Source organism: Vitis riparia, chromosome 13 (assembly GCF_004353265.1).
Source record: "Vitis riparia cultivar Riparia Gloire de Montpellier isolate 1030 chromosome 13, EGFV_Vit.rip_1.0, whole genome shotgun sequence".
In the NCBI taxonomy this organism is placed as follows: Eukaryota; Viridiplantae; Streptophyta; class Magnoliopsida; order Vitales; family Vitaceae; genus Vitis; species Vitis riparia.
Window position 1 is genome coordinate 11886874 of NC_048443.1, and position 27580 is coordinate 11914453.

At 30.6% G+C, this 27580-nt stretch overlaps 1 protein-coding gene across 2 annotated transcripts; it reads right to left on the reverse strand.

Annotated features, from left to right (window-relative positions):
- Positions 1-13988: 13988 nt before the first annotated feature.
- LOC117927921 (ETHYLENE INSENSITIVE 3-like 1 protein) lies at positions 13989-17481 on the reverse strand. Of its 2 annotated transcripts, none has more exons than XM_034847648.1 (2): positions 17339-17481; positions 13989-16451 (listed from the first exon to the last, which is right to left on the reverse strand). In XM_034847648.1, the coding sequence occupies exon 2, from the start codon at positions 16275-16277 to the stop codon at positions 14433-14435; it is 1845 nt and encodes a 614-aa protein (XP_034703539.1). In that variant the 5' UTR covers positions 16278-16451; positions 17339-17481; the 3' UTR covers positions 13989-14432. The 2 variants fall into 2 exon arrangements, with proteins under 2 accessions (XP_034703539.1, XP_034703540.1); XM_034847649.1 differs by having other exon boundaries at positions 13989-16464.
- Between the last annotated feature and the right edge of the window lie 10099 nt (positions 17482-27580).

Genomic DNA, 27580 nt, shown 5'->3' on the forward strand with positions numbered 1-27580 from the left:
GATGGTTGGTGTGTTTAAACGAAGAAATGATGTATGATAAAGACAACATCAATGCCATGGGTGAAACAATTGAGACCTAAACAACGTGTCTATTGTTGCCCCTTCTTAGGATGGTCAACACGGTTTTTGAATTTCCAAAGTCTTCAGATCCAATTGCTCTTGTTGATGTTGCTTTGTTAGAGCCTATAAGTATAACTACAAACAAATCTATGGGGTTTTCATATGAAGAGCTCCTATTGAAGAGAAGGACTTTACTTTTCCAACAATCCCATCTTTGAGAATCAAGTAGACCTACTTTGTGCACTCCATGTTGTGTAATGTTCCACTTGCATCCAGCCAAAGTATCAAGCATATCTAACCTAACATTTTCTGACGTGGATGTGCTTGGTCATGCAGCCTTTCTTCACCCCTAATAGTTATAGTTTTGTTGTTTTTCTAGTTGCTATGTTTGTATTCCCTTCTAGTTAAGTCATCAAGTCGGGTTGTTTTGTTGGTCTTTGAGAATGAGGTATGTTTGAATGCCTAAGATGAGGGTCATCTGTTTTTTTATACCTTTAGTTTGCCATTGAGTCTCTAATCACTTCCTAGTCTATAGTAGATGTTGAACTCACGATCCTTACCACCTACAATTGCTTCATTTTCCATGCAAGTATTTTCAGTGTGACCGTGGACTAAGAGAGTCAGTTCATATGTCACGACCCAAATTCCAGGTAACCTAAAATTTGGCCCATGACCCCAGGTCAAAGGTTTGACCCTAAGGGTTTCTCCTATTCTAGGCTGGCAGCCAACCAAAACGCTCTGATTTTTTTTTTCTACACATACATCACACTAGAGTTCCCACCAACTAACAATATCCCAATCACTACTCAAAAGAAACAAGATATAATAATTATCATTACAGTCCAAAAATAAAAGTTTACACTTAAACAATTTAATCAAAATAAGATCTCACTACAAATCCATAGTTCACAGTTTACTAAAGCAAATTCTAATACAACAAACACAACAAATACACCCTTCTCCACTAGTCCGCTCCAAAACCTTCAGGGGCATCCTGAAGTCCTCCCTGCCTTTACTTTTGGATCCTTAAGAGTAATATCTGCATCTAAAAAGATGTAAAAAGGAAGGGGTGAGCATTCCACATTGCTTAGTAAGGTGCCTAACACCCAAGGGGTTAATGGGGATTACTAAGTTCCAAATAACACAAAAGAAGCATTTCAACAGTATCGATCAAGCCATATAATTTAATATCTAATATTATACACAATTCCACAATATTCAACAATTAAATAAAATGCATATGAACGTGTGACACACAGTCATATAATGTACTGTCGTTCTTGGGCTTTCATTGAAGGATACGCGTCCGCACCAAAATAAACTCCCCATTCAGAGTCTTCCTGGGGTAAAATTTTGGGTCTTTCACCCTAGGGATCTCTCTCCCTTCTTAATTCGCCTCGCACTAACCTTTATTTTTCATCACTATTCATTTTTTTCTTTCTTTTGCCATTTCATGTACTTTTCATAGTTTTTATCTTTCTTCACACAACCATGATGCAAATGCATGTCATAAGGTTAATTACTCTCATTCATATGTATCACCAATATCATTGGAATTACAATCATGCCACCATTCCAAAATTTTCCAACAATTCCAACAATCCCAATAATACAATATAATTATTTTTCCACAATAAAATCACCAAAAATAATCCAACAATTTCTCAAAAATTCACATATCAATAAATTATCACTTATACCACAATTTTGTAATTTCCCAACAATTCTAATAATTTCTAATAATCAAATATAATTTATTTTCCATAATAAAATTACCGAAAATATTCCAACAAATTATCGAAAATTCACATTTCAATAAATTTGAAATTAGACCACAATTTCGGAATTTCCCAACAATTCCAATAATTTTAACAACCCAAAACAATCATTTATCAACCAAAAAGAAATTCCTGAAATCACAAAAATTCCAAAAAAAATCCTAGGGCACCAACATTACATACTTAACTCATAATGACAAGATTTACAATTTTTTTTTTCAAGGAAAAACACATTTAATTAAAGTTTTAGGGTTAGGTTCCCCTACCACAAATCTACGAATCCAACCATTAGAATCAAGATCGGCCACCGTAGAATTGTTCTCTCATCGAGTAGAACACCTCCTCAAATTTTCAGGTGAAACGGAGGAACAAAGTTCTGACGAAACACTTCTCTCACAATCGTTGCGAACTCTCTCTTATGCTACTTCTCCCTTTTTCTCTTTTTCTTTTTAAAAACCCATTTCATTTTGTTTCTTTTAATTCACCAGCTACCACAAGTCCATGGCCCAATATCCAAAAACCCATTGAATTAATTCTTTTTTTTTCTTTTTTTTTCCATTTGCTTTATTTCATTTCCAATTCATTTCATTTTTTCTTTTTTAACAACATGCAAATTAATTTATTAAACACCAACTCAAAAATTTAATTTTCTCAATTTTATTATTAAGCAATTTAATTTAATTTTTACTTAATTAATTCTAATTAATTCTAATTAATTTACTTTTCGTTTTCGTTTTTTGTTTTTAGAAATTTTCAATATCCTAAGAAATTTTCTACCATAAGGTTGATGTGACACAAAATTTTCAACTCACCTAATTAACCAATAAAATAATTTGAATTTCATCAATTCAAAATTAACACATATTTTCCAATCATTTTTTTCCTCTTTTTTCACCTTTTAAACTCCCAAGTCAATCTCACTTTATATATATATTAAACAATTTTGAAAATGTCACGCAAGTCCTTTCTCTTAATTAAATTAAAACCATTATCCCCTAATTCACCTTTTGTAATTATGAATTATACCCAACTTATGATTTTCCACCTCACGAAACATACTATCGTATTCATAATTTAATTTACTACAGGTCTACTCTTCAAACATTATAATTTGAGAATAATTACCTAAAGCATTTTTACTCTGAAATTCACTTAAAACATAATATAATTAACTATTAATAAAATTCAATTTCATAAAAATATTAAATACACAAAATAATTTTTCGGCAACCAAGAAGTTGAAATTTATAATAACCTTTAACCCATTAATTTTACTAATATTTATTTACCAACAAAATTTAAGTAATTTTCTAAAAATTTAATTCCATAAATTAATTAGCAATTCAATTTATAAAAATCAATTTCTCAACTCTTTGGTATAAATTTTATTTAATTTACTTTATTTGTCAAATTTTTTAATCGCATCAAAATTTTAAAAGTTAAATTCATAAAATTCACATTTAATTAATTTACCCCTTTTGTATATATATAATTTTTTTCTAAATTCATGTATCATAATTTACTCTAAATTTAATTTCAATTCAACTCCATTTAATGTTTCGTAATTTTATAAAGTTTAATTTTAATTATTATAAAATTAAATTCATTTTCTTTTTAATTATCCATTATAACAATTTGATATAATATAAATTTTTACCAAGTTTTTCTTACTACCATTTTTTTTATAATTATCCGATAATAATTAAATTAATACCCGTAAGTACTTAATATTCAAAATTTTAAAACATAATCTCAATTATTTGATGACTAAATTTTTCTTTAAATCTAAATTTAATTTCTAAAATTCTCATTTCTTACATCTGACATGACGAATTTTTCAAACTATTGACTTTTGACCAACTTTTCCAAAATCTCTCCCAATTGGATACTAACGTATGGATCTTCACCACTCTTTTTGACCATTTGACCCACAATTTTACGAGAAATTTTATGCTCCTAGAATCTGACGTGTCCTTAAAAACCCGGGTATTACATCATAGCACCTGTGGTTGTAGATTTTAGGTAGACATATCGCCTGAGAATTCCATCATATTCAAGAATTACTTTCTTGGTATGAAACAAAGGGTCCTATGTTGGCATCCCAATCCATATATATTCGCTTCTTTTCTATCCCAAGGAATAACTGCTCATATGTTGTGCCGCTAAAAGTTGAAACAAAGAGATAATTAAGAGGTTAATTAGTTAGCCATATTCACGAAACTTCAAAGCTGATTTTTTCTAAAAATAGTGACTTTATCATACAAGATGAAAATGATTGAAGAAAGACTTACAAAAGGAATATAATTAAAGGAAAACTCCCTGAAAGAGGATGATGAGATGAGTCATGACCTCCGTATGTTGTTGATGCACTCGTTGTTGTCGTTTATGAGTCATGGAGATTGAACGTGGGATCATGAGCCACGTCCAACTTGCACGTCTTGTACAGATAGGAAATGGCAGTAGAGGGAACAAACATATCCTGAAAACGTAGCATTTTGCTGGAAAGAATTTCTTGACAACATGTAATGGTCAATCTAGGATCTTCGCTTTGTACGCTGACATTACATTCCCCTTCTACTCAGGCTGCAAAGTGACAGGTGCAGCACATATTCCTTTCTCCTGTCATGTCTGGAGGGGTTGATGCCCAATTCGGATGTTCATTTAGTGGCAACAGTTCACAATGGACTATAAGGTCTTTCTGAATTTCAAATGGCTTTCAGTAATAATGGGACTTCTTTCTTTTCTCTTTTTGCCTTCTTGTATTGGCACCTCTTCCTAACATCTGCATCGTCTTAGGGCTAAAGTAGGAATGGCAACGAGACGGATCGCCCCATCTCAACCCCGTTCTTTTTATTAGTCGGGTATTCCATTTCCCATCCCCGTCCTGTTTAACCTTCTTTTTAAAAAAAAAAAAAAGATTAAATTACTTTTAAAATTTTTAATTAAATTAAAATAAATATATTTTATAAATAATAAAATTATTATATTTTTTATAACTTATTTTATTAAATTTTTTTATTATTATGTATATATTAAAAATAGTAAAATAAAATTTTAAATTAAATTAATTTTAAAATATAAATTTAATTTAATTTTAAAATATAAATTTAATTTAATTTTAAAATTAATTTTATATATAATCTGGGACATGATAGGGCAATATTCGAACCCGTCCCGGGTTTTAAAAAAAAATCACATACTCGTCCCAAACCCGTTTATTAAAATTAAACCTTATTCCATTAGGGACGGGGCAGAACGGGTACCCGAAAAAAACCCGTCTCATTGCCATTCATAGGCTAAAGGAGAACCTTATGCTATTTCGTCATCTTTTAAGCAACGGATTGAACCCCTGTACAATTTATTTTTGTTTCCTTAGTTGGCTTCATTTCTTTCAACTAGGGATTTTTCACCACTCCTTGAATCTTCCGCTGGGAACCTTTATCCCAGGTTTAGGTTGCCCCTACTTCACTTCATTCGTCTTTTGCACTGCCCATATTTCCAAATCTAGCTTTAGTTATGGCCAGTCCAAGGAACTTGGATACATACACCCTCGTTGATAATCTAACATACTGCAACAAGTGTCAGGAGAAGGACTATGTTGAGGTGACAGGCGAATAGAAGTTGATGCTTAGACAATGAGAAATTATGGAAGAAATATCAAATATACATTCACCATGGTTACTGTTTGAGCCTCAATTATAGGGGGAGGAGGATGAGCCTCAATTATTGGATTGTATGATTTAAAATCTATCCATAATGTTTTTTTTTCAAACTTTTTTTTATACATTTATACAAAAATTTAAATAATAATTATAACAAAATTTCAAGGTAATAACAAAAAAAAAAGTAAAATTTATATATCATTCTAGAAAAATGAAAAATATATGAGATAATTATAATTTGATGTTTTTTCTTAAAATTTTTAAAATAAATAAACACTATTATATACAATAATATAAATCAAACTATTATAAAAATATTAAATCATTTTCGAATTGGACTGAAATTGTTAAAATCTTGCCATGAACCCTCTAAACCCAACTCAATATTAAAATATTCAACTTTATCCAAATATTGAATTGGATTCAAGTTAGATTGGATCAACCCATTCAAATTACACCCCTAGAAACAATGCACCAAATATCCCAGGAGATTCATGGAATATTTTTTTCTCTTAACTTTGATCTATTCACCTGATGTCTATGGGTTGACTTTTTTAGCTAATTTATAATAAATAAATAAAAATTAAATTTACTATTTTAAGTAGCTTAACCTTAGAAATTATTTAGTTGCAATAAAATTAACACAAGGGGGGTGGCTTCACTAAATTTAGTCTTAATTATTCCAAATTTGTGGGTTCATTAGTTAGATGAGTAATTTCAAGACCTCAATTATTTTAGAAAGTTACCCAACAAACATTTGTCTTAATTCTTTTAATTCAACGTTTGATGGCTTGATCTTAATGAATATTCATGGTGTTAATGATTAGATTTTATTAGAGGAGTAATCGTTACCATGTAGACACATACGTTTTATCAAATATTCGATGATCAATTTCAATTTCAGTTTCAATTATGAATGATTTGGATTTATGACTATTGATCCCCTCTTCCTTGACTATTATTTTCTGAAATAATGTTGGTAAAACAATTTATTGGTTAATTATTTTGTTAGTCTTGATTCCATTCATTAGGGTTTGATAGTTGATTGGGATTGTTCCATTTTATTTCTGGTTTTACCTTAATGGTATCATACCACATATATGAATGTTAGAGATATATTACGATATTTAGACTATATTTGGTTTCAAAAATTTTGAGGAAAAATGGAAGAAAAGAAGAAGATAAGGAGGAAAATAAAAAAATAAAAAATAAATTTTAAGTAAATAAATTATTTTTATATGTTTTCTTAAATTTATTTTACTTATTTTTCTTAATTATATAAAGATTAAATGATTTTAAAATACATAAACTTTTTATTAATTTTAATTATATTTGATTTTATTTGATATTTTTTTGTTATGAAACCAAATAGAAGAAAACCATTTTTCTTAATATTTTTTTTACTTTCTGTAATCATTTCTAAGAACCAAATATAACCTTTGAATATTTAATTTGGAATTTTGATAACAATATAATAATTTTTTATTAAAAAAATACAATAAAGTTGAAGGAATTCTAATAGGACGTAGTCTGAAGTTGTCTTTTGAAAATATTTTTAAAAATAATTATATTTCTTTCAAAACCCCCGCCTAACTTAGCCTACCAAACAAATTTTAAAACTAAAAATTTCAAATTCTTTGTATGTCTTTTCAAAAACTAAACCAATCATACCTTAAAGTGAGTAGAAATTAGTAAAAATATCACGTGTTTTCGGAAAGTTTGAAGGCAAATACAAGGAAAAGAAAATAAAGAGGAAAAGTAAAATAAAATAAAAATAGATTTAAAATAAATAAATTATTTTAAACTTTTTATTTATTTATTTAACTCTTCTATATAAAAATTAAATAATTTAAAAACATATAAATCTTTTAATAATTTTAATTATATTTAACTTTCTTTTGTATTTTTTTATAAGAAAACCAAAAAAATTATTTTTCTTAATATTATTTTTCTTTCCCTAATATTTTTCGGGAATATATATAGCCATGTAAAAAGTATACAGATTTTCGTTATCAAAGACTAGGTTGAAAGTCAGTGTACATGTCCATGTTTTTCATGCTTTTGGACTAAAAGAGATTCTTACAAGGGGAATGTCCTCAGGGTTGAAAACCCTTTTTTTTTTTTTTTTTTTCTAACCTCAAAATCCCCACACGTTTGCCCTTGAAACCTGAAATTAAGTACACATATACAATCCAATTTTACTTTTGGACGTGAAATAAAAGGTGATCAACTCCTAATTTTCATCTTTCCACTTTATATGTATTGCCTTTACTTCAAAAAAAAGAAATCAAAAAGAGGTTTCAACGCGTGAATGAGACCTGACCTGACCAGCCCTGTGGTAAAAATTTTGGGCCAGTTGGCCTTGGACTAACTCCAGGCAGACTAGTTTCAATCTCATAGGAGTTGAAACTATCTTATGGTGCTCAAAATTGAATTTTCCCCCTTTTTTTTTTGAAAGACAAAATGGCCATGGTTCATGCCTCACTGAATGCACAATAATCATGATTATATGGTCAGGTCATTTTTATAATTAAATTTGATTACAGGGAGCTTCATCTGAATGCACAATAATCACGATTAAAGTATGTTTGTCCACCAAATGCTACTAATGACTTTTATATCTTAAACTCCCTATCAGAGCCTTTGACCAAGTTTTGCTTGAAAGAAAGAGTAAGGCATTTTTTTACATATGTATGTTGAGCAAGCAGAATGTAAGGTAAACTACAAAGCATATTGAACTAGATGTAACATGTCTTAGGTGATTGTTTTTATGGATGAGGTTCAACTACCAATAGTGAGGAAGGGTGTGATGGTTGGTGTGTTTAAACGAAGACATGATGTATGATAAAGACAACATCAATGCCATGGGCGAAACAATTGAGGCCTAAACAGCGAGTCTATTGTTGCCCCTTGTTAGGATGGTCAACACGGTTTTTGAATTTCCAAAGTCTTCAGATCCAATTGCTCTTGTTGATGTTGCTTTGTCAGACCTATAAGTATAACTACAAACAAATCTGTGGAGTTTTCATATGAAGAGCTCCTATTGAAGAGAAGGACTTTCCTCTTCCAACAATCCCATCTTTGAGAATCAAGTAGACCTACTTCGTGCACCCCATGTTGTGTAATGTTCCACTTGCATCCAGCCAAAGTATCAAGCAAATCTAACCCAACAATTTCTGACGTGGATGTGCTTGGTCATGCAGCCTTTCTTCACCCCCAATAGTTGTAGGTTTTGTTGTTTTTCTAGTTGCTATGTTTGTATTCCCTTCTAGTTAAGTCATCAGGTCGGGTTGTTTTGTTGGTCTTCGAGAATGAGGTATGTTTGAATGCCTAAGATGAGGGTCATCTGGTTTTTTATACCTTTAGTTTGCCATTGAGTCTCTAATCACCTCCTAGTCTGCAGTAGATGTTGAACTCACAATCCTTACCACCTACAATTGCTTCGTTTTCCATGCAAGTATATTCAGGTGTGACCGTGGACAAGGAGAGCCAGTTCATAGCACCTGTGGTTGCAGATTTTTGGTAGACATATCGCCTAAGAATTCCATCATATTCAAGAATTACTTTCCTGGCATGAAACAAAGGGTCCTATGTTGGCATCCCAATCCATATATATTCGCTTCTTTTCTATCCCAAGGAATAACTGTTCATATGTTGTGCCGCTAAAAGTTGAAACAAAGAGATAATTAAGAGGTTAATTAGTTAGCCATATTCATGAAACTTCAAAGCTGATTTTTTCTAAAAATAGCGACTTTATCATACAAGATGAAAATGATTGAAGAAAGATTTACAAAAGGAATATAATTGAAGGAAAACTCCCTAAAAGAGGATGATGAGATGAGTCATGACCTCCGTATGTTGTTGATGCACTCGTTGTTGTCGTTTATGAGACATGGAGGTTGAACGTGGGATCATGAGCCACGTCCAACTTGCACGTCTTGTACAGATAGGAAATGGCAGTAGAGGGAACATATCCTGAAAATATAGCATTTTGCTGGAAAGAATTTCTTGACAACATGTGATGGTCAATCTAGGATCTTCGCTTTGTACGCTGACATTACATTCCCCTTCTACTCAGGCTGCAAAGTGACAGGTGCAGCACATATTCCTTTCTCCTGTCATGTCTGGAGGGGTTGATGCCCTATTCGGATGTTCATTGAGTGCCAACAGTTCACAATGGACTATAAGGTCTTTCTGAATTTCAAATGGCTTTCAGTAATAACGGGACTTCTTTCTTTTCTCTTTTTGCCTTCTTTTACTCGCACCTCTTCCTAACATCTGCATCGTCTTAGGGCTAAAGTAGAAACCATCCCAACCCTCCGTTTATTAAAAACAATTCTCATTCCCGTCTCATTTAACATTTTTAAAAGAAATTATTTTTAAAATTTTTAATTACATTAAAATAAATATATTTTGTAAATAATAAAATTATTATATTTTTTATAACTTATTTTATTAAATTTTTTTTATTATTATCTATATATTAAAAATAGTAAAATAACATTTTAAATTAAACTAATTTTAAAATATAAATTTAATTTAATTTTAAAATTAATTTTATATATAATCGGGACGAGTCGGGGCAATACCCGAACCTACCCTGAGTTTTAAAAAAAAAAAATCTCATACTCGTCCCAAACTCGTTTATTAAAATTAAATCTCGTTCCATTAGGGACGGAACAGGACAGGTACCCGAAAAAAAACCCGCTCCATGGCCATCCTTAGGCTAAAGGAGAACCCTATGCTATTTCGTCATCTTTTAAGCAACGGATTGAACCCTTGTACAATTTATTTTTGTTTCTTTAGTTGGCTTCATTTCTTTCAACTAGGGACTTTTCACCACTCCTTGAATCTTCCACTGCGAACCTTTATCCCAGGTTCAGGTTGCCCCTACTTCACTTCATTCGTCTTTTTCACTTCCCCTATTTCCAAATCTAGCTCTAGTTATGGCCAGTCCAAGGAACTTGGATACATACACCCTCGTTGATAATCTCCCATACTGCAACAAGTGTCAGGAGAAGGACTATGTTGAGGTGACAAGAGAATAGAAGTTGATGCTTAGACAATGAGAAATTATGGAAGAAATATCAAATATACATTCACCATGGTTACTGTTTGAGCCTCAATTATTGGATTGTATGATTTAAAATCTATCCATAATGTTTTTTTTTTCAAACTTTTTTTTATACATTTATACAAAAATTTAAATAGTAATTATAACAAAATTTCAAGGTAATAACAAAAAAAAAAAGTAAAATTAAATTTATATATCATTCTAGAAAAATGAAAAATATATGAGATAATTATAATTTGATGTTTTTTCTTAAAATTTTTAAAATAAATAAACACTATTATATACAATAATATAAATCAAACTATTATAAAAATATTAAATCATTTTCGAATTAGACTGAAATTGTTAAAATCTTGCCATGAACCCTCTAAACCCAACTCAAGTATTAAAATATTCAAGTTTATCCAAATATCGAATTGGATTCGAGTTAGATTGGATCAACCCATTCAAATTACATCCCTAGAAACAATGCACCAAATATCTCAGGAGATTCATCGATTATTTTTTTTTCTTTTAACTTTGATCCATTCACCCTGTGTCTATGGGTTGACTCTTTTAGCTAATTTATAATAAATAAATAAAATAAAATTTACTATTATTTCAACAGTTTTAAGTGTCTTAACCTTATAAATTATTTAGTTGCAATCAAATTAACACAAGGGGGGTAGCTTCAATAAATTTAATCTTAATTATTCCAAATTTGTGGGGTCATTAGTTAGATGAGTAATTTCATGACCTCAATTATTTTAGAAAGTTACCCAACAAGGATTTGTCTTAATTCTTTTAATTAAATGTTTGATGGCTTGATCTTAATGAATACTCATGGTGTTAATGATCAGATTTTATTGGAGGGGTAATCGTTACCATGTAGACACATACGTTTTATCAAATATTCGATGATCAATTTCAATTTCAATTTCAATTATGAATGATTTGGATTTATGACTATTGATCCCTTCCTTGACTATTATTTTCTGAAATAATGTTGGTAAAACAATTTATTGGTTAATTATTTTGTTAGTCTTGGTTCCATTCATTAGGGTTTGATGGTTGATTGGGATTGTTCCATTTTATTTCTGGTTTTACCTTAATGGTATCATACCACATATATGAATGTTAGAGACATATTACGATATTTAGACTATATTTGGTTTCAAAAAATTTGAGAAAAAATGTAAGTGAAAGAACAACATAAGGAGGAAAATAAAAAAATAAAAAATAAAAAAATAAATTTTAAGTCAATAAATTATTTTTATATGTTTTTTAAAATTCATTTTACTTATTTTTCTTAATTATATAAAGATTAAATGATTTTAAAATACATAAATTTTTTATTAATTCTAATTATATTTGATTTTATTTGATATTTTTTTGTTATGAAACCAAATAGAAGAAAACCATTTTTCTTAATATTTTTTTTACTTTCTGTAATCATTTCTAAGAACCAAATATAACCTTTGAATATTTAATTTGGAATTTTGATAGCAATATAATAATTTTTTATTAAAGAAATACGATAAAATTGAAGAAATTCTAATCGGACGTTGTCTGAAATTGTCTTTTGAAAATATTTTTCAAAATCCCCGCCTAACTTAGCCTACCAAACATATCTTAAAACTAAAAATTTCAAATTCTTTGTATGTCTTTTCAAAAACTAAACCAATCATATCTTAAAGTGAGTAGAAATTTGTAAAAATATCATGTGTTTTCGGTTATGTTTGTTTTCGGAAAGTTTTGAGGGAAAATACAAGGAAAAGAAAATAAGAGAAAAAGTAAAAGGAAAAAAAAAGTAAAATAAAATAAAAATAGATTTGAAAAAAATAAATTATTTGAAATTTATTTATTTATTTATTTAACTCTTTTATATAAAAATTAAATAATTTTAAAATATATAAATCTTTTAATAATTTTAATTATATTTAACTTTTTTTGCATTTTTTTATAAAAAAAACCAAAAAAATTATTTTTGTTTCCCTAATATTTTCGGGAATATATATAGCCGTGTAAAAAGTATACAGATTTTCGTCATCAAAGACTAGGTTGAAAGTCAGTGTACATGTCCATGTTTTTCATACTTTTGGACTAAAAGAGATTCTTACAAGGGGAATGTCCTCAGGGTTGAAAACCTTTTTTTTTTTTTTTTTTCTAACCTCAAAATCCCCACACGTTTGCCCTTGAAACCTGAAATTAAGTACACATATACAACCCAAATTTACTTTTGGACGTGAACTAAAAGGTGATCAACTCATAATTTTCATCTTTCCACTGTATATGTATTGCCTTTACTTCAAAGAAAAGAAATCAAAAAATCAAAAAGAGGTTTCAACGCGTGAATGAGACCTGACCTGACCAGCGCTGTGGTCAAAATTTTGGGCCGGTTGGCCTTGGACTAACTCCAGGCAGCCTAGTTTCAATCTCATAGGAGTTGAAACTATCTTATGGTGCTCAAAATTGAATTTTCCCCTTTTTTTTTTGAAAGACAAAATGGCCATGGTTCATGCCTCACTGAATGCACAATAATCATGATTATATGGTCAGGTCATTTTTATAATTAAATTTGATTACAGGGAGGGAGCTTCATCTGATGCTGCCGACATATGTGGGTGGGGGAGGAGACAGACAGGCAGGACAATATATGGTGTCATTCTTGTGGGAGCTGGCTGGCTCACTGTATTGGGTCATTTGTAAAGCAAGTAAATCACATAGAAGTTGGAGAGATGGATGAAGATTTCACCCCCTTTAATTTTTCAGATCTAGAGAGAGAGAGAGATGAAAGAAGTGTTCCACCAAGCCAATTATTAAAGAAAGCCAAGAGAAGAGGCCAGGCCACAGTCACAGCTATTCTGAGAGCTTGCCAGACTCTACTAAGCCTAGGCTTTTTCCTTCCATTTTTCTCCTCCCTGGGTATCATCTTTGAAATTTTCCTCCATGCCAAACAAGGGGACCACTCTCGATTTTCAGAAATCGCCGAAAAGGGTCTCATCTCTGGTCGCAAATTATTTGACACTCAGCGTCCTTTTTCAAAGTCCCAACAGTTAGATTGTATAAAATTGACTGCAAACTAATTTTCATTTCTTTCAAAACAAACAAGTCATCATGGAAAAAGAGGGTGGGGATGATTCGAAGTAGATGGGGCACATGCATCTCGTGGGAACAGTATGTGCCAGCTTTTTGATTGAAGATAAGCCAGTCATCTCCCATATCAACTTTTCCATGACCTGGTCTACCACTTGGAAAAAGTATCTCTTTCACCATCAAATGCTCATAATAATAGTGTAAATGGACAAGTGGCTAGGCGCATGGAGCATGAGACCATGGATGGGCATTGTCCTTTTCTATTTCACCTCCCACTACTCATGATTCATATGATAATTTCAGGATAAATAAATGGAAGAGACAATTATAAAGTGGAGGTGGATTAGAAACAACCACATATATAGATTATAAATGTATGTGTATATATAATATAACTACATGCCCATACCAATTTTTGCAACACCAAAACGCCTAACATTTCAACAGCAGTAGTGAGTAATGGGGTTGGGGTCCTTCCCAGTTATTTATTGACCCTTCTTCAGTACTGCAATGAAAGCAACCTACACAACCTAGACTTGGAATATTAAAAGAAGAGTGGCAGAAGAGAAACCCAAGTTCATAAAGTCCCTTAACAACCCCTACTACAACAAAAATATTAACTAAAATTCAGAAGGAACAACACTTCACCCCATTCCCAGCAGACACTAAAGGCAAAGATGATCTTCCTCCCAGAATATACAGCTTTATCCCATTCCTTCCACCAGAGGCCCCCTCTCCCCAACTTCCGCAGATAGCTCTAAGATGGGATGCCTGTTTGTGTTTTCAAAGGTACCACATGGATACATCCTGCTTTGGCAGTGGGTCCACCGTATAATCTACTGCTGCCAAGTTGAATGGCGACCCAAATCTAAAGTCAGCAATGTTGTCATTTGGGTTGGTGTCAAATGGAGAATCAAATGCTTTACACTGATCAAACTGGATCTCGCTTGACGAGAAAACAGAATGATTTAAGGGCATGTTTGTTTCTTCAGTGATGTTGCCACCCATCATAACCCCCTGATTGAAGAAGTTATCATCTAGCTGAAGTTGAAACTTCTGCTGCTGCTGCTGCGGCTGATTTTGATCTTCCATAACATTAAGGTTCCCAGGATTCAAGCTCTTGTTTCGCTGGAGATTTGTGTCATAGAATGACATTAGGTCAGAAATCATTTTTTGCCCATCTTCTGGAAGTCCAAGTCCTGAAACATTGAAAGCAGGAGACTGGTTCACTGGTGGAGCTGCTGCCTTGGGTTGAGCAAAGGGTAGAGAGAAGGCTGCTGGTTTCTCATTATTAATTTGGAAATTCGACATTCCAAACCCTTGTGAAGAATTACTCCTGTATAGACAATTCATCTGATGATGGTTTCTGGACGCCCTGTCGAGAAACGCAAGACGGTAATTGTTGTAGGGGCATTGAGTGTATTCACAGGTATACATTTTCTGATCCATCATTATATTCGGCTCATCAGGTGGCTGCTTCCTCTTCTGGATGAAATCTGAGTTGGTCTCTACAAGCTCTCCCTTGATCGAAGGAGCCAGTGGTGGCACCATAAGCCTATCTCTGGCTCCTACGCCTAAATTGAAGAGATTGACATCACGGGGCTTGCACTCCTCCACTTCAATGTTGGCCTCATCTTCCACACCCTCAACATCATAATCACTGGTGTCACTGATGACAAAAGATCCACTCCCACCAGCCAAAGGCACAGGTGGGCAGCTGTCAGGATACAGTTTTCGGGACAACGCCTCTTCCTGGTTGATAATGGCCAGCCAAGTGGCACTCTCTTTGGCAGTCATCTTATCCTGCAAGCATTTAGACTGACGAACAAGCTTGCGGATCTTAGCAATGTCAGGGGACATGTGCTTGATCACTGCAGTGAGAACACTGACCTTCCAAGCCTTCTTTAGATCATGAGGCTTCTTGTATGGGGGAGGACCCTGATCTTTGGGCAATCCCAATTGAGGCCACCATTCTTCATTCCCAGTAGGCCACCAAGGTGGTGCAATACCCTTCTCCAACGGGAACCGCCTCTGAGGTGGGTCGCAGTGCTGCATCAAAGCTGACAAAAGTGATCCAAGTGTGGTGTCTTGTAGCTCCTGCAGGGTATGGGGGGTGGATGCCATTGTATTGCAGTCCTCATTCTTTCCAGGAATTGAATGATCAGCCTGGTATTTCGCAATCGCAGCAGGGCCATTCCGATCAAACCTCACCTTCTCCTTCCACCATGCCCGGAGATTGTCAGATGCTCCGCTCACTGGTTTCCCCTTCTCGGGAATGATACCATAGACAAAACCCTGAGCTTTACAAACTTCCATCATTTTCAGCATGTATTTCAGTATCCCATCCTGTGCTCGGGACATCTTCTTCCTTCGAGCTTGCTCCTGGGACTGGCGCTGCTTAGCATTGTCCACTCCCTCCTTACCCTTGTTTTGTTCTTTAAGCCGCCTCAGCAGCATGCGATCCCTCCACATCCTCCTCTCAAGCTCATCAACATCCATCTCCTCATCAGTATAATCCTCCTCCACAGTTGCCTCTGGTTCATTTTCAGGAGCCACCTCTCCTTCCCCTGGTGGAGCCGATAGAAAATCAAGATTACCACAGAAACCCATTTCTTCAAAAATTCCCATTCCACGCAGCACCCAAAGAAATCAAACCCGATCTTAATTGAACACAGTCCAAATCAGCTCTGGTTTCTAATCAATCTCTGCTCTTCACAAGCAATTCCACCTGAAGATCACCAACAAACTGATTGCACGCTAAGATGTATGAACCTGAAGAATTTGACCAAATTGTATTCTGTCCTGCAAAAATTAACTCCACCGCCATCCAAACCAAATTTATCAATTTCTTCATATACCTTGGGCTAAATTTCAACAACATAACACAGATCTACAAAAAGGTAGAAAATCCCCTACAACCAATTAATTAAACAAACAATCGTCCACAACAAACATACATGGCAAAAAAATTCAATAAGTTAAAAAGTAGAAAGATGAAGAAATAACAGGAAATGAACAACCTTCTCATACCACAAAAGAAAACACTATTCCTCTATCCAATCAGAGCATTTGATCGCCAAACTTAGTATTAGTACTTTAAAATATCAAAAACATAATCATATGGATCAAGAATTTGTTTGGTTGCTAAGAAACAAATATGAATATATTATCTGTTTAAAAATAAATAAATAATATCAGGTAAATTAAGGAAAAACAAATCATCAAACTTGGAGAAAATTCATGCAAAATACAAAAGCAAGGACAAAGTTATTCCATCCCAGGAAAATCCTCCAAACAGAGTGGAGACTATCAGAATCAGATCTACCTAAACTCAGATCCATCACAACGCCCGGATTCCTCTCCCTGAAACGGCGTCCTACCAGACGTGATCAGATCCGACACAAACTTCCTAGCATGTTCTATATTTCTGAAGCTATCATAAAATCACCAAAATTCCAGACTCTCAATTCCAAACAAAAAGCAAATAAATAAATAGAGAAAAATTAAGACATCTCCAAACTCCAAAGCGATCACTTGACTCAATCAAATTCTCATTCAATTAATCAAACTAAATTAAATACCAATAAAATCCAAGCGTTACCTTAACAAAAGACATGAAAATGTTTCAAAAAGAAAAAAAAAATTATGGGTGCACAGAAAAGACAAGCAAATCTAGAATATGATGGTACCAGCTCTTTTAGGTCTTGGTTTCCGCCATGAAAGCGCTGCGCTTCAGCCTCTGGCAGCTCTGCTGAGGTAGAAGGAAGATAGAAAAGAGAGAGAAGAAGAAGAAGAGGGTCTTCTGAGTTCTTTTTTCTTCTTTCTATTATTAGAGGAGTAGGAGATAAGAGAGCGAAGGATCAGTAACTTTTTCAGGGGTTATTTGACCATGGTTAAGTCAATTTAACCGCGGTTAAGCCGTGGGCTGGCGTTAGGTTATTGAAGACAATGAGGAGTTTACTTTTATGTGGGGTGGGGGGGGGGGGGCGGGAATCTCTTGCATCTAGCCACTCACACCAAAAGGTTAGGTCCACTAAAATACAATCACATGAGAGTCAAACGGCGGTGATGCCAACAGTAGGTAAGATGTCATTTCTGAGTCAAACCCAAAATGATTCGCTTCGTGTTGGAACGTGTCACCGACACGTGTCCTCGTTGAAATGCCAGGTGTCTCAGCGTTTCGTACTCTAGACTTCCTTCAACATCGAGACGGCGTCCGAACGTGCATCTGTGCTAAGAGCACCTAGCTTCGTGGAAGGACGTCAATTCCTAATAAATCTAATGACATGAACTTACCGAAATATCCTTGATGACTTCATATATTTACCATCTTGTCATGTCCATCCACGTCCTGACCTGACCGCAGAGGAGGACCATACTACATAAATAAATGCATAATTGTATAATCAAAATTTTCTTTCGTTCACAGGTGGGCCAACCTGTGAGGGTTGGGGCACATTGAGTCTGTTACCAAACAGTTGACAACCTTAATAATAATTTAAAATTATTTTGGCAGTTAATAAAAAATAAAATAAATTTTAGTATCATAACCAACACCTGTATTCCTTTAATGTCAATGCATGAATCAATACTAAGTTGTTAATCCCTTTTTTATTTAAGATTTAAAATAGTTATAAATAAAATAAATTTGGTATAAGGTTTTTTAAGAAGCAATTATAGATCTTTAAATAAATCTTCCTAAAAAGCAATTGAAAATCATCATGGTAAGAACTTGAGAAAGAATATTTAAAGAAAGATCAAAATAATACCTAAAAATGAGTAAGGGTCTTAAATTTGATGTATAGTAATGTAATTTCCCAATATGTGAAATTATTTTGCCTTTAATTAGACAAAATTAATTACTTTTTTAGGCTTTAGTTCAAAGTAAGAACAATTTTGTTAAATATTTATCAAAAAATAATTAAAATAAAATATAAATTGCTATTGTGAGTTCCAACAAAATGAGGAATAAAATCAAGTGTTTAATTGGTAATAAATGTTGAAGGATTTCAAGGGTAGTATTATTTGGAAAAAACAAATTCTAGAAGTCAATAAAAATACTAATTATACTACTATTTTTATCAAAAAAATTTATCATTTTGTCAACGATGGACAATATGAAAGGAAAAATGTATTTCCATACACTTATATAGAAAAAAAATACTATAAAATAAAAAGTCAAGTTTATAAAATATAAATATCAAACGATTATCTAAAAATAATTATTATTTATATATATATTTTTGTGTCAAATATACTGTCTCTTTGACCATTCAATTGCTACCTTTAATCATTCTAAATATTACCTTCAATAGGTAAATGTATAAAACTTCAATTAATTTTAGAGGATTTTTATTTTATAATTATTTTTATATAAGTGTGTGAAAACTCACTTTTTTTCAAATATGATTAATATATATTAAATAAAAAGTTTTTATATTCTATTTAGTATCGTCACCAACTAAAATAGATATTGTAATTATTATTTTATTTTTAATATGTATAATAATTTTTTATTACATGAAATTATGGTAAGGAAGAGATCAAAGGGTAGGAAGGATAATTGGGTGAGAGTTGATGGACCATTCTTCATGGCAAAAAAATAAAAATAAAAATAAATGGGTGTGATTCGTTTGTAATTAAATATTTAATAATAATTCATAATGAATGAAGGGGGGAGAGATTCCTTCCAATTGGGCAAGGCATCTTAAGGTGCAATTTCTAGAAAGAAATTTGTGTTGTCATTAAACTCACCTATACCAATTTGTTCTCATGTCAAAGTGTAATGAATTAGGGCACAGGATTTTATTTTATTTTCCAAGTTTATGTCCATATCATGGTATCGTATAAGAAAGTGAGAGCATGGACCGCCCCTTCATTTAAGAAATTGAGGATGCTGACAACCCTTCAAATTATTGTTTGGGCCCTTTTGATTCTGCTTCTAATTAGCCACCCAGTTGATGTTTTTTTCTTTCTCTTTTTTAGGGACCATATCTTATTGATCTTGCACTTTACATTTCTACACTGATTTTTGGGACAAAAGTTGTTATTGATTTATTGACAAATTTAATTTTAGTGCGACATTTTTCATGTGCCCATGTCATATTAGAATGAGAATTTATTCCATATATATCTTTGAGATTGTGTCACAAACAAATCCCTCTCATATTCCCATTCCAATGTTTTGTGAAAATTTGTTCATGCCCCTAAAATGTCACTTACAAAGATCATCATATGTATTTGTAAATAAAAAATTCGTATCGTTTTTTGCTCAATATACATATCATGCTCGTGTTATTCAATTTCCTTTTCCTTTTTATCACTTTCATTCCTAAATGATGACAATAGGATAAAAACAATCTTACTCGTATATTTGTGGACGACCCCAATCCACTCGAAATATATCAATACAATTCCAACCCAAACTCTAACCTTAATTAAAAATCTGCAATTATTTTTGTGATTTTTTATTAAATTAAAATAAATAAATTTTTGAATACATGAGTTAATTTTTGTAAGATTTTATATTTTGATAAGGAATAAACTTAATTTTTTATTATGTTAAAAAGGAGAAAAATAAAAATAAAATAAAATTCTATTTATATACATACGAACACAATATTTAATCTTAACTCAATTCAAATAATATTTTTTTCAAATTCGGTCTATACCCATTTATATATATACCAAAGTAGCACTACCAAACCCTTAAAAATATCCTTATATCTAAATTTAGAAAAAAAAAATCATATTTTGTTTTGAAATAAATTCCTAGAATTTAATAAATATTAAAATTTCATTCTACTTTTAAATGCCCATTTCTAGTTATTATGTAAAATATGTAATAGTTTTGAAGAAATTTCCAAATAATTTATAAGATAACCTCAATCATCTTGTCTATGAAACAAAGAATGGTTTATTTGGTAGGTTAGCATATATATTCAAGTTTATAAGGTAAATTTCTTCTTGGTGAGGTGAATTAATAGGAAGCAAATAATAATTTACATAATAGTCTCTTAATAACATTTAGAAAATTTTCATTAATTATAAATAAAATAAAAAATTAATTGCTAATCTCAATCATCTTTATTATCAAATAACTGAAGATTGTTCTAATTTCTAAACTGAAACAAATTAAAAAATTTCAAGTTTATCAAGGGTGATAATAGATTGTAAGGCTAATTTCATTCATTTTACTTGAGGTTTTAGTTAGATGCGCCTAACATCTGTTGGTTTAAAATTTCATCAAATACATTCTCTATCATTTTCATTTTTAATTTTCACTCACATTCTCTCTCACTCAAATAAATGAAACATTTAATGAAATTTCAAATTTACGAAAGTTAAATGTATTTAGTCAAAACCCGATATGTGAATGAATTAACCTTAAATTATATATTAAACGAAGACATTTTATATGCAAAAATAAGATTTTAAGTAAATTATAATATCACTTATGTTTTTCCTTTATTTCTTAATTTAGCCCATAAATTGTTTTTTAAGTGCATTTATAACCTTAAATTATAAGGGAGATATTGTAATTTACCCTAATATTTTAGAAAATTTGACTCTAGTCTTTCTCAGATGCATTTTAATTTCTCACACATTTTGAATTTTTACATCATCCTCCATTTTATTTTAATTATGTTTTTTTTTAATTTGTTTACATATATTTTAAGTTTACTACTCTTCTACTATTTTTTTTTTCCACTTTTAGATTTCCTTTCCTAAAAATATTATGAAAAATTACAAATTTCAAATTTAAAGTTAAAAGCTTTTATTTATTTATTTCTAATGTTTTGTACCAAAAGTGTCATTCTCACCTAATTTAAAAACCCACCCATATTGCTAAATGCACCTGTTTTTATTTTATTTTTTCATTTTGACCTTTTATAGAAAAAAAATTAAATTTTGAATGTTTCAAATGAGTTTTAAAATTTTATTTTATTGTTGTTAAAAATGAATAATTATATTTTATAAAATTTAATAATAAAATAAATATTTTAAAAATTAAAATAAATTTTGATTTATTTAAAAATAAATATTAAAATATAAGGAATAAATAAAAAACAAATGGATTTCAAATCCCTATATTTTGCACACAAGTATACTTTATTTTCTCAATAGAAAAACAAATTTTAAATAAAAAGAAATGTGGTGTTTGTATAAAAAAAAGTCAAAATCGCCTATTTTATAGAATTAAAAGTAACTTATTAATATAAACTAATATAATGAAACTGAACCTATTAATAACAATCAAATATTTTAAATTTTTTTATTTAATGAAAAAACAAACATCACCTTAGTGTATTTGATTTTTTAATGGGTAAAATAATTTTCAAAAATAATTTGAAATAAAAAGTTATTCTAATTACTAAGAATTTTCTAGATCAAATGGGTTCATGATATCCTATTAATAATTTAAAAGTAAATGCGTACTTATAATAAAAATAATTAATTTATTTACATTTTTATAAAAAATTGAATTGTATTATTTATCATTCATTTTAAATAAAGTATTATTAATCATTATCATTTTCAAAATATTAATATTTTTTTTAAGAAAAATACCATTTATGGCTTTACTAAAATAATATTTTATTATTTTTGTGAAAATATTATCATTTTCAATTAAAAAAATATAAATCAATTTTAAAGTAAGTAAAAAGGGCATTTATGGAATAAAAACAATTTACTATTTAAGGCTATGTAGGATGAATTATTTTTAAAATAAAGTACTTTTAAAATGGTCCTAAAAGCATAATAATTGTTATAAATAGAAGCATATTGCAAGTTGGAAGTCATGTTTAAATAGGATGAGGATTAGAAAGCCATCCCCCACAAAATGGAACAAAATTTTAGGTGATGTGATTGAGAGTAGCAGAAACATTTGAAGTATTTTGAAGAAGAATATTTCTAGAGCATCTTCTACAATCAAAACCTTTCTACCAGTCCAAAAGCCAGTCAATTGGCACCTTCTACATATTTGACCGCCCACACGCCTCTCTCTCTCTCTCTCTCTCTCTCTCTCTCTCTCTCTCTCTGCACCGACCTAATTTTTTTCAAGATATTTTATTTTATACTTTGGTTTACTAAGCCTCCTATTTTTATGAGTTGTTTATTCAAGGCTTCTAGATTTTTCAAACACTCTCGAAAGCATGATTGTTTACCAAATTCCTTTGGTGCCAAAATTTCGTGGTTATCACATTACTTTCAACAAAGTAATTATATGTACTTATTTTATGCTTTTAAAGTTGATTATTCCCCTTAATTTTAGTTTTGGCCGGAGATGATGATTCAACCAAACCAAAGTACATCCAAAATTTTCTATGTGCTATTCATGATGGGTCAAATATATGTCATGATCCCATTTCTTTCATTACCTTCCACAACTTACTCTCTTTGAAACAAAAGCATTTTCTTCTTCAAATTTATTAAAAGTTATGCATTGGATATGAAAGTCTTAGGTTTTGCCAAACTTAGGCATAAAAGCTTGAGATGCCTTTACTAAAATTTCCATTTTTCATTTATTTCTCGTGCTTGATTTTCTCGTTACTTCAATTTATACCTTGCGTTCGACATTAAACTTTCCATTAACTTAAAAATATTTATGTAGGATAAAATTACCGGCTTAGATAAACGGTCAAAAGAGTATATATATATGATTTAAGGAAAATGAATTTTATCCCGAAAACGTTTGATGTAGATGTAGGGACATGAAAATCCTTTATCACGGGACAAAATCAAAACAATGATACTCTACTTCCATATAACATATGCCATAATATCATTATGGGATCCACCATAGTACAACACAATATATGTGATTAGATTACCATTATCATCACACTATAGAAGGGGCCTTTTCTAGAAGGGACAACCACCACCTACAAAATACGCCCATGTTGCTCGCAATATGTGATTCATTATAAAAGACAACCTTTGCATTAATCGGATAATGGTTACGACCAAAACTTTAAATGTTATTTCATAGTTATTACTTACAATCAAAGCATTAAAGATAAATATAATAAAAATCATTTAGGGACAAATGTGTAATTGATGTCTCCTTTTATTATCTTTTCGTAATTGATATACCAAAAGATGACTACCAAAGAATGCCCCTAATTTCAAATGAGGTTTATGTAAATAATTTTATTTTTTATTTGTTATCTTTTACTTCTTTCATGACTAACTTGATTGTTGGAGAAGGATCGGTCTAATGGACCATTCCCCTTTCACTTTTCTATTTTTTGTTTTTTGATCTGCAATAGAAAAGTGACATCTAATTTAAACTTGTGTGAAGGAGAATGTTATAATCCATCTAAAGAACTCATAAAATAAAAAAATAAAAAAATAAAGAAAGAACGAAAGCCTAACTTAAGGGGGTGTTTGGTACATCAGAATAGAGAATGAAAATGAATATTTTGTTTCTATTCCTATTTCTTAGTGAATAGAAATGAATTTGATGATTCCATTTCTAGCGTTTGGATGAACTTATGAATGCAAGATTGGAATGATTATTTGTTTCCATTCCAATGTTTGATAATAATAGGAATAGAAATGAAAAAGAAATAAATTTACAATAATATCATTCCATATAATTTAAAATAATTTTTTATTTTTATTTTTATTTTAAAAAACAAAATTTGAGAGTTTTTTTTGTTATTAAATAATAAGACTAAAAATATATATATACTCAATAAATAAAAAATTAACTATAAAAATCATATAACCCTAATGTACAAATATTCAATTATCATTTGTACAAATATTCAATTATCATTTTTATTAAAAATTTGAATAATTTGTCATGTTTAAGTAGTTATAAAATTATATTTTACAAAAAAAAAAAAATTATTATTATAATATTTAAATTCTCAAAGCTAGTAAATGTTTTTCCTATTTCCAAAAAAGGAAATAGAAGAATTCAAATTTCATTCAAAATCCTAAAAATTAGAAATTGAAAATTTTTTTTCTAAATGTCGTGGATTGATTGATTCAGATTGGGCGAATCACTTGTTGCATAAAAATGGATGATAAATGAGTCTCTAGCTTTGCAAAGAAGATAAATATCGGGTTTAAAAAATGAGATAAGAGGGTAAAATAATAAATTTAGGTTATTTTATATCATCAAATAAGTTTAATAAATCAAATCCGACTTATAAGTTAAATTTGATTTATGTCTGAATAATTTTTTATTCCATTTTTGTCTTCTTAATATTTATCCAAACGTAGGAATAAGGGAGAAAAGAAATAAGATGTTTATTCTCACTCCCTATTCTTGTGTACCAAACACCCCTTAAAGATAATATTATTATAAAGTGAAGGAAGTGACTTATATCCACTAATATAAATAGGAATGAGAGTGAGACATGTCCTTACGGATACCGGTCTTGCCTCATCCTATGTTAATAAGATGTGTTACAACATTGCTTTGGATTTTTTTTTATTTTTTTTATTTTAACATTTGTAAAATGAAATACAACTTTCCTAAGAATAAATTACATTTATTCTTATATTATAAGTTTTTTAAAAAAAATTAAAATTATTGGAAATTTCCCACTCATTTGATCCGCTATTTTATTATTTTTTACCCTTTAAAAAAAAGTCGATACAAGGATGGATGACAGATATTTGTGAAGAAGTTGATTTTTCTTGGCACTCAACCCTTGAAGGAGGGCAGTGAACCACGTTTACACGTCTCATATTCAATCCACACAAGCTAACTTCCAAAAGTCAATTTTTTTAGGACTCCTAAGATGGTCCCTAGGGGGCGACTAAGGGCCACTCAAATTTATATATATCCTAACAGTCTAACTTTAAGGCCGCATAGGACGGGGGCTGGCCCTGGCAGTCCTAACCTTGAAATTTATTCTTTATGCCTACCTTATCCCTCTTCTTAAATTTCAAGGGATGGGATCAAGATTCCCTATTAAAAAGTATATGGTACACCAAATATTTTTTGAGGTTACGTTTGGTTATTAAAATATTTAGAAAAATTAGAAAAAAATTAAAAGAAAAGTAAAAACAAAAAATGAATGAAAATAAAAATTAGATTTTAAATTAATAAATTATTTTTATATCTTATTTCAAATTTATTTAATTCTTTTATATAAAAATTAAGTAATTTAACATTATTATTATTTTTTCTAATTTTAATTATATTATATTTTATTTTTTGTAATAAAATCAAATATGAAAGTTTTAGTTTCTTTAATATTTTTTGGGAACTGAATATAGTATAATAATAATAAAAAAATTAAAATATTTTTATTAATAAGTTTGATTAAAAATTACATATGATTCAATATTTGTTTAGATACACTTTTCATTTTTTGTTTTGAGAATTAAAAAATAGTAATAAATTTTGTATAAAAATAGAATCTTTTAATATATTTATTTCATATTTTTAAAATTTATTTAAAAATTAATAATTTTTAATATAAACTTTTAAAAATTCATATAAAAATAGTCATTATCTATAAATCTTTTTAATTAATTTTTAAAAATTTTAAAAATAACTTTTTCCTTTATAAGAAAGTGTTTGAAATATTAAAATCCAACTCTAAATTATTTTCCACGTATAAAAAGCAAGAGTGTTTCCTACAAGTGAATTATCTCACATGGCATCATACTATTATTATTTTGTACTGGTTCAATCAAAAGTCAAAACACGCAGCTGCTAGGGTAATAAGTAGGCAAAAAGAAGGGTAGTTTCGTCATTTGAGGAGTACTTATGCCTTGCCCAAATGAGCAGCAGCCTTTTGTTTGATTTATGATTTTTTAATAAAACAAAATAGAGAGGAAGAAGCGGATAGACTCAAAACGACGCGTTTCAGGGGTGGGGGGGGACAGCCGCCGCATGGGGACCATGTGGGTGGTGTAGGAAAGAGGCCACGCGAAAATGGGGGCGGAGCCCACCAATTTGTCGCGAGGGTGGAGAGTGGTGGACGCGTCACTTCCAGAACAAACAAAGGAGATGACTCCTCCTCAACGCTTATCCTCATTTCACCATGACTCTTTTCTCTGTTTTCCACCTTTTTATTTTTATTTTTATTTTTATTTATTTATTTATTTTAAATATTTCTGAATAATCATAGCTTTCCCTGTAGAATGGTGCATGGCACTTTCACATGTCGCATATCTGTCTCTGTCTATGCTTTATTTTATCTCTTTTGCTTTTATCCATTGTTGGTTAACTTTCTTAACATATATTGATATTTTTATTATTTTTTTTGGAATTATTAAAAATAGAAAATAAGAAATAAAAAATATTTAATTTATTTTTCTATTTCCTTCTTTCATAGTTTTTGTTGTTATTATCCTCATATAATATATATTTTAAGTTAAGTTGGGGGTTTAAATACTATAAAAGAGCTTTGATTTCTAAGCATGCATATATATATATATATATACATATATATATATTAGATAATTGGGCTGCAGTCTTCATTTTCTGTTTGATCACTAGTCTAATTTTGTCAACCTGAATGGGAAATAGCTGTGGATGACCCTTTACCCATTAGCAGAGGGCAAAGAACAGTAAGGGTGAAATATATTATCTTCCTTTATTCTTGAGTTGACACGGTTGAACCATGTTGATCATTGAGCATGTGATTCTTTTGGTGCTGCTTGCATCAAGGATGATTGAAGTATTCTTCAGTGCACCTACTCTAAATAAGTGAAAGGAGGAAAGGGAGAAGATTTTTGGTGGAATTTCCGAAGTGGGCCTTCCCAAGAAGATTGCCCTACTTCATAGAGACCACCTCCCATCTATACAGGAGTAAGGGCATGTTTGAGCTAGTTATAATCAAGGTTATTGGGACCTAACCATAATTGGAAACAAAATTAGGTGCATTGTAGAATATAGATTTATTCTGTGTTTGGGGTGAGCACTACCATTTGAATCATGTTCTTTGCCAAATAGC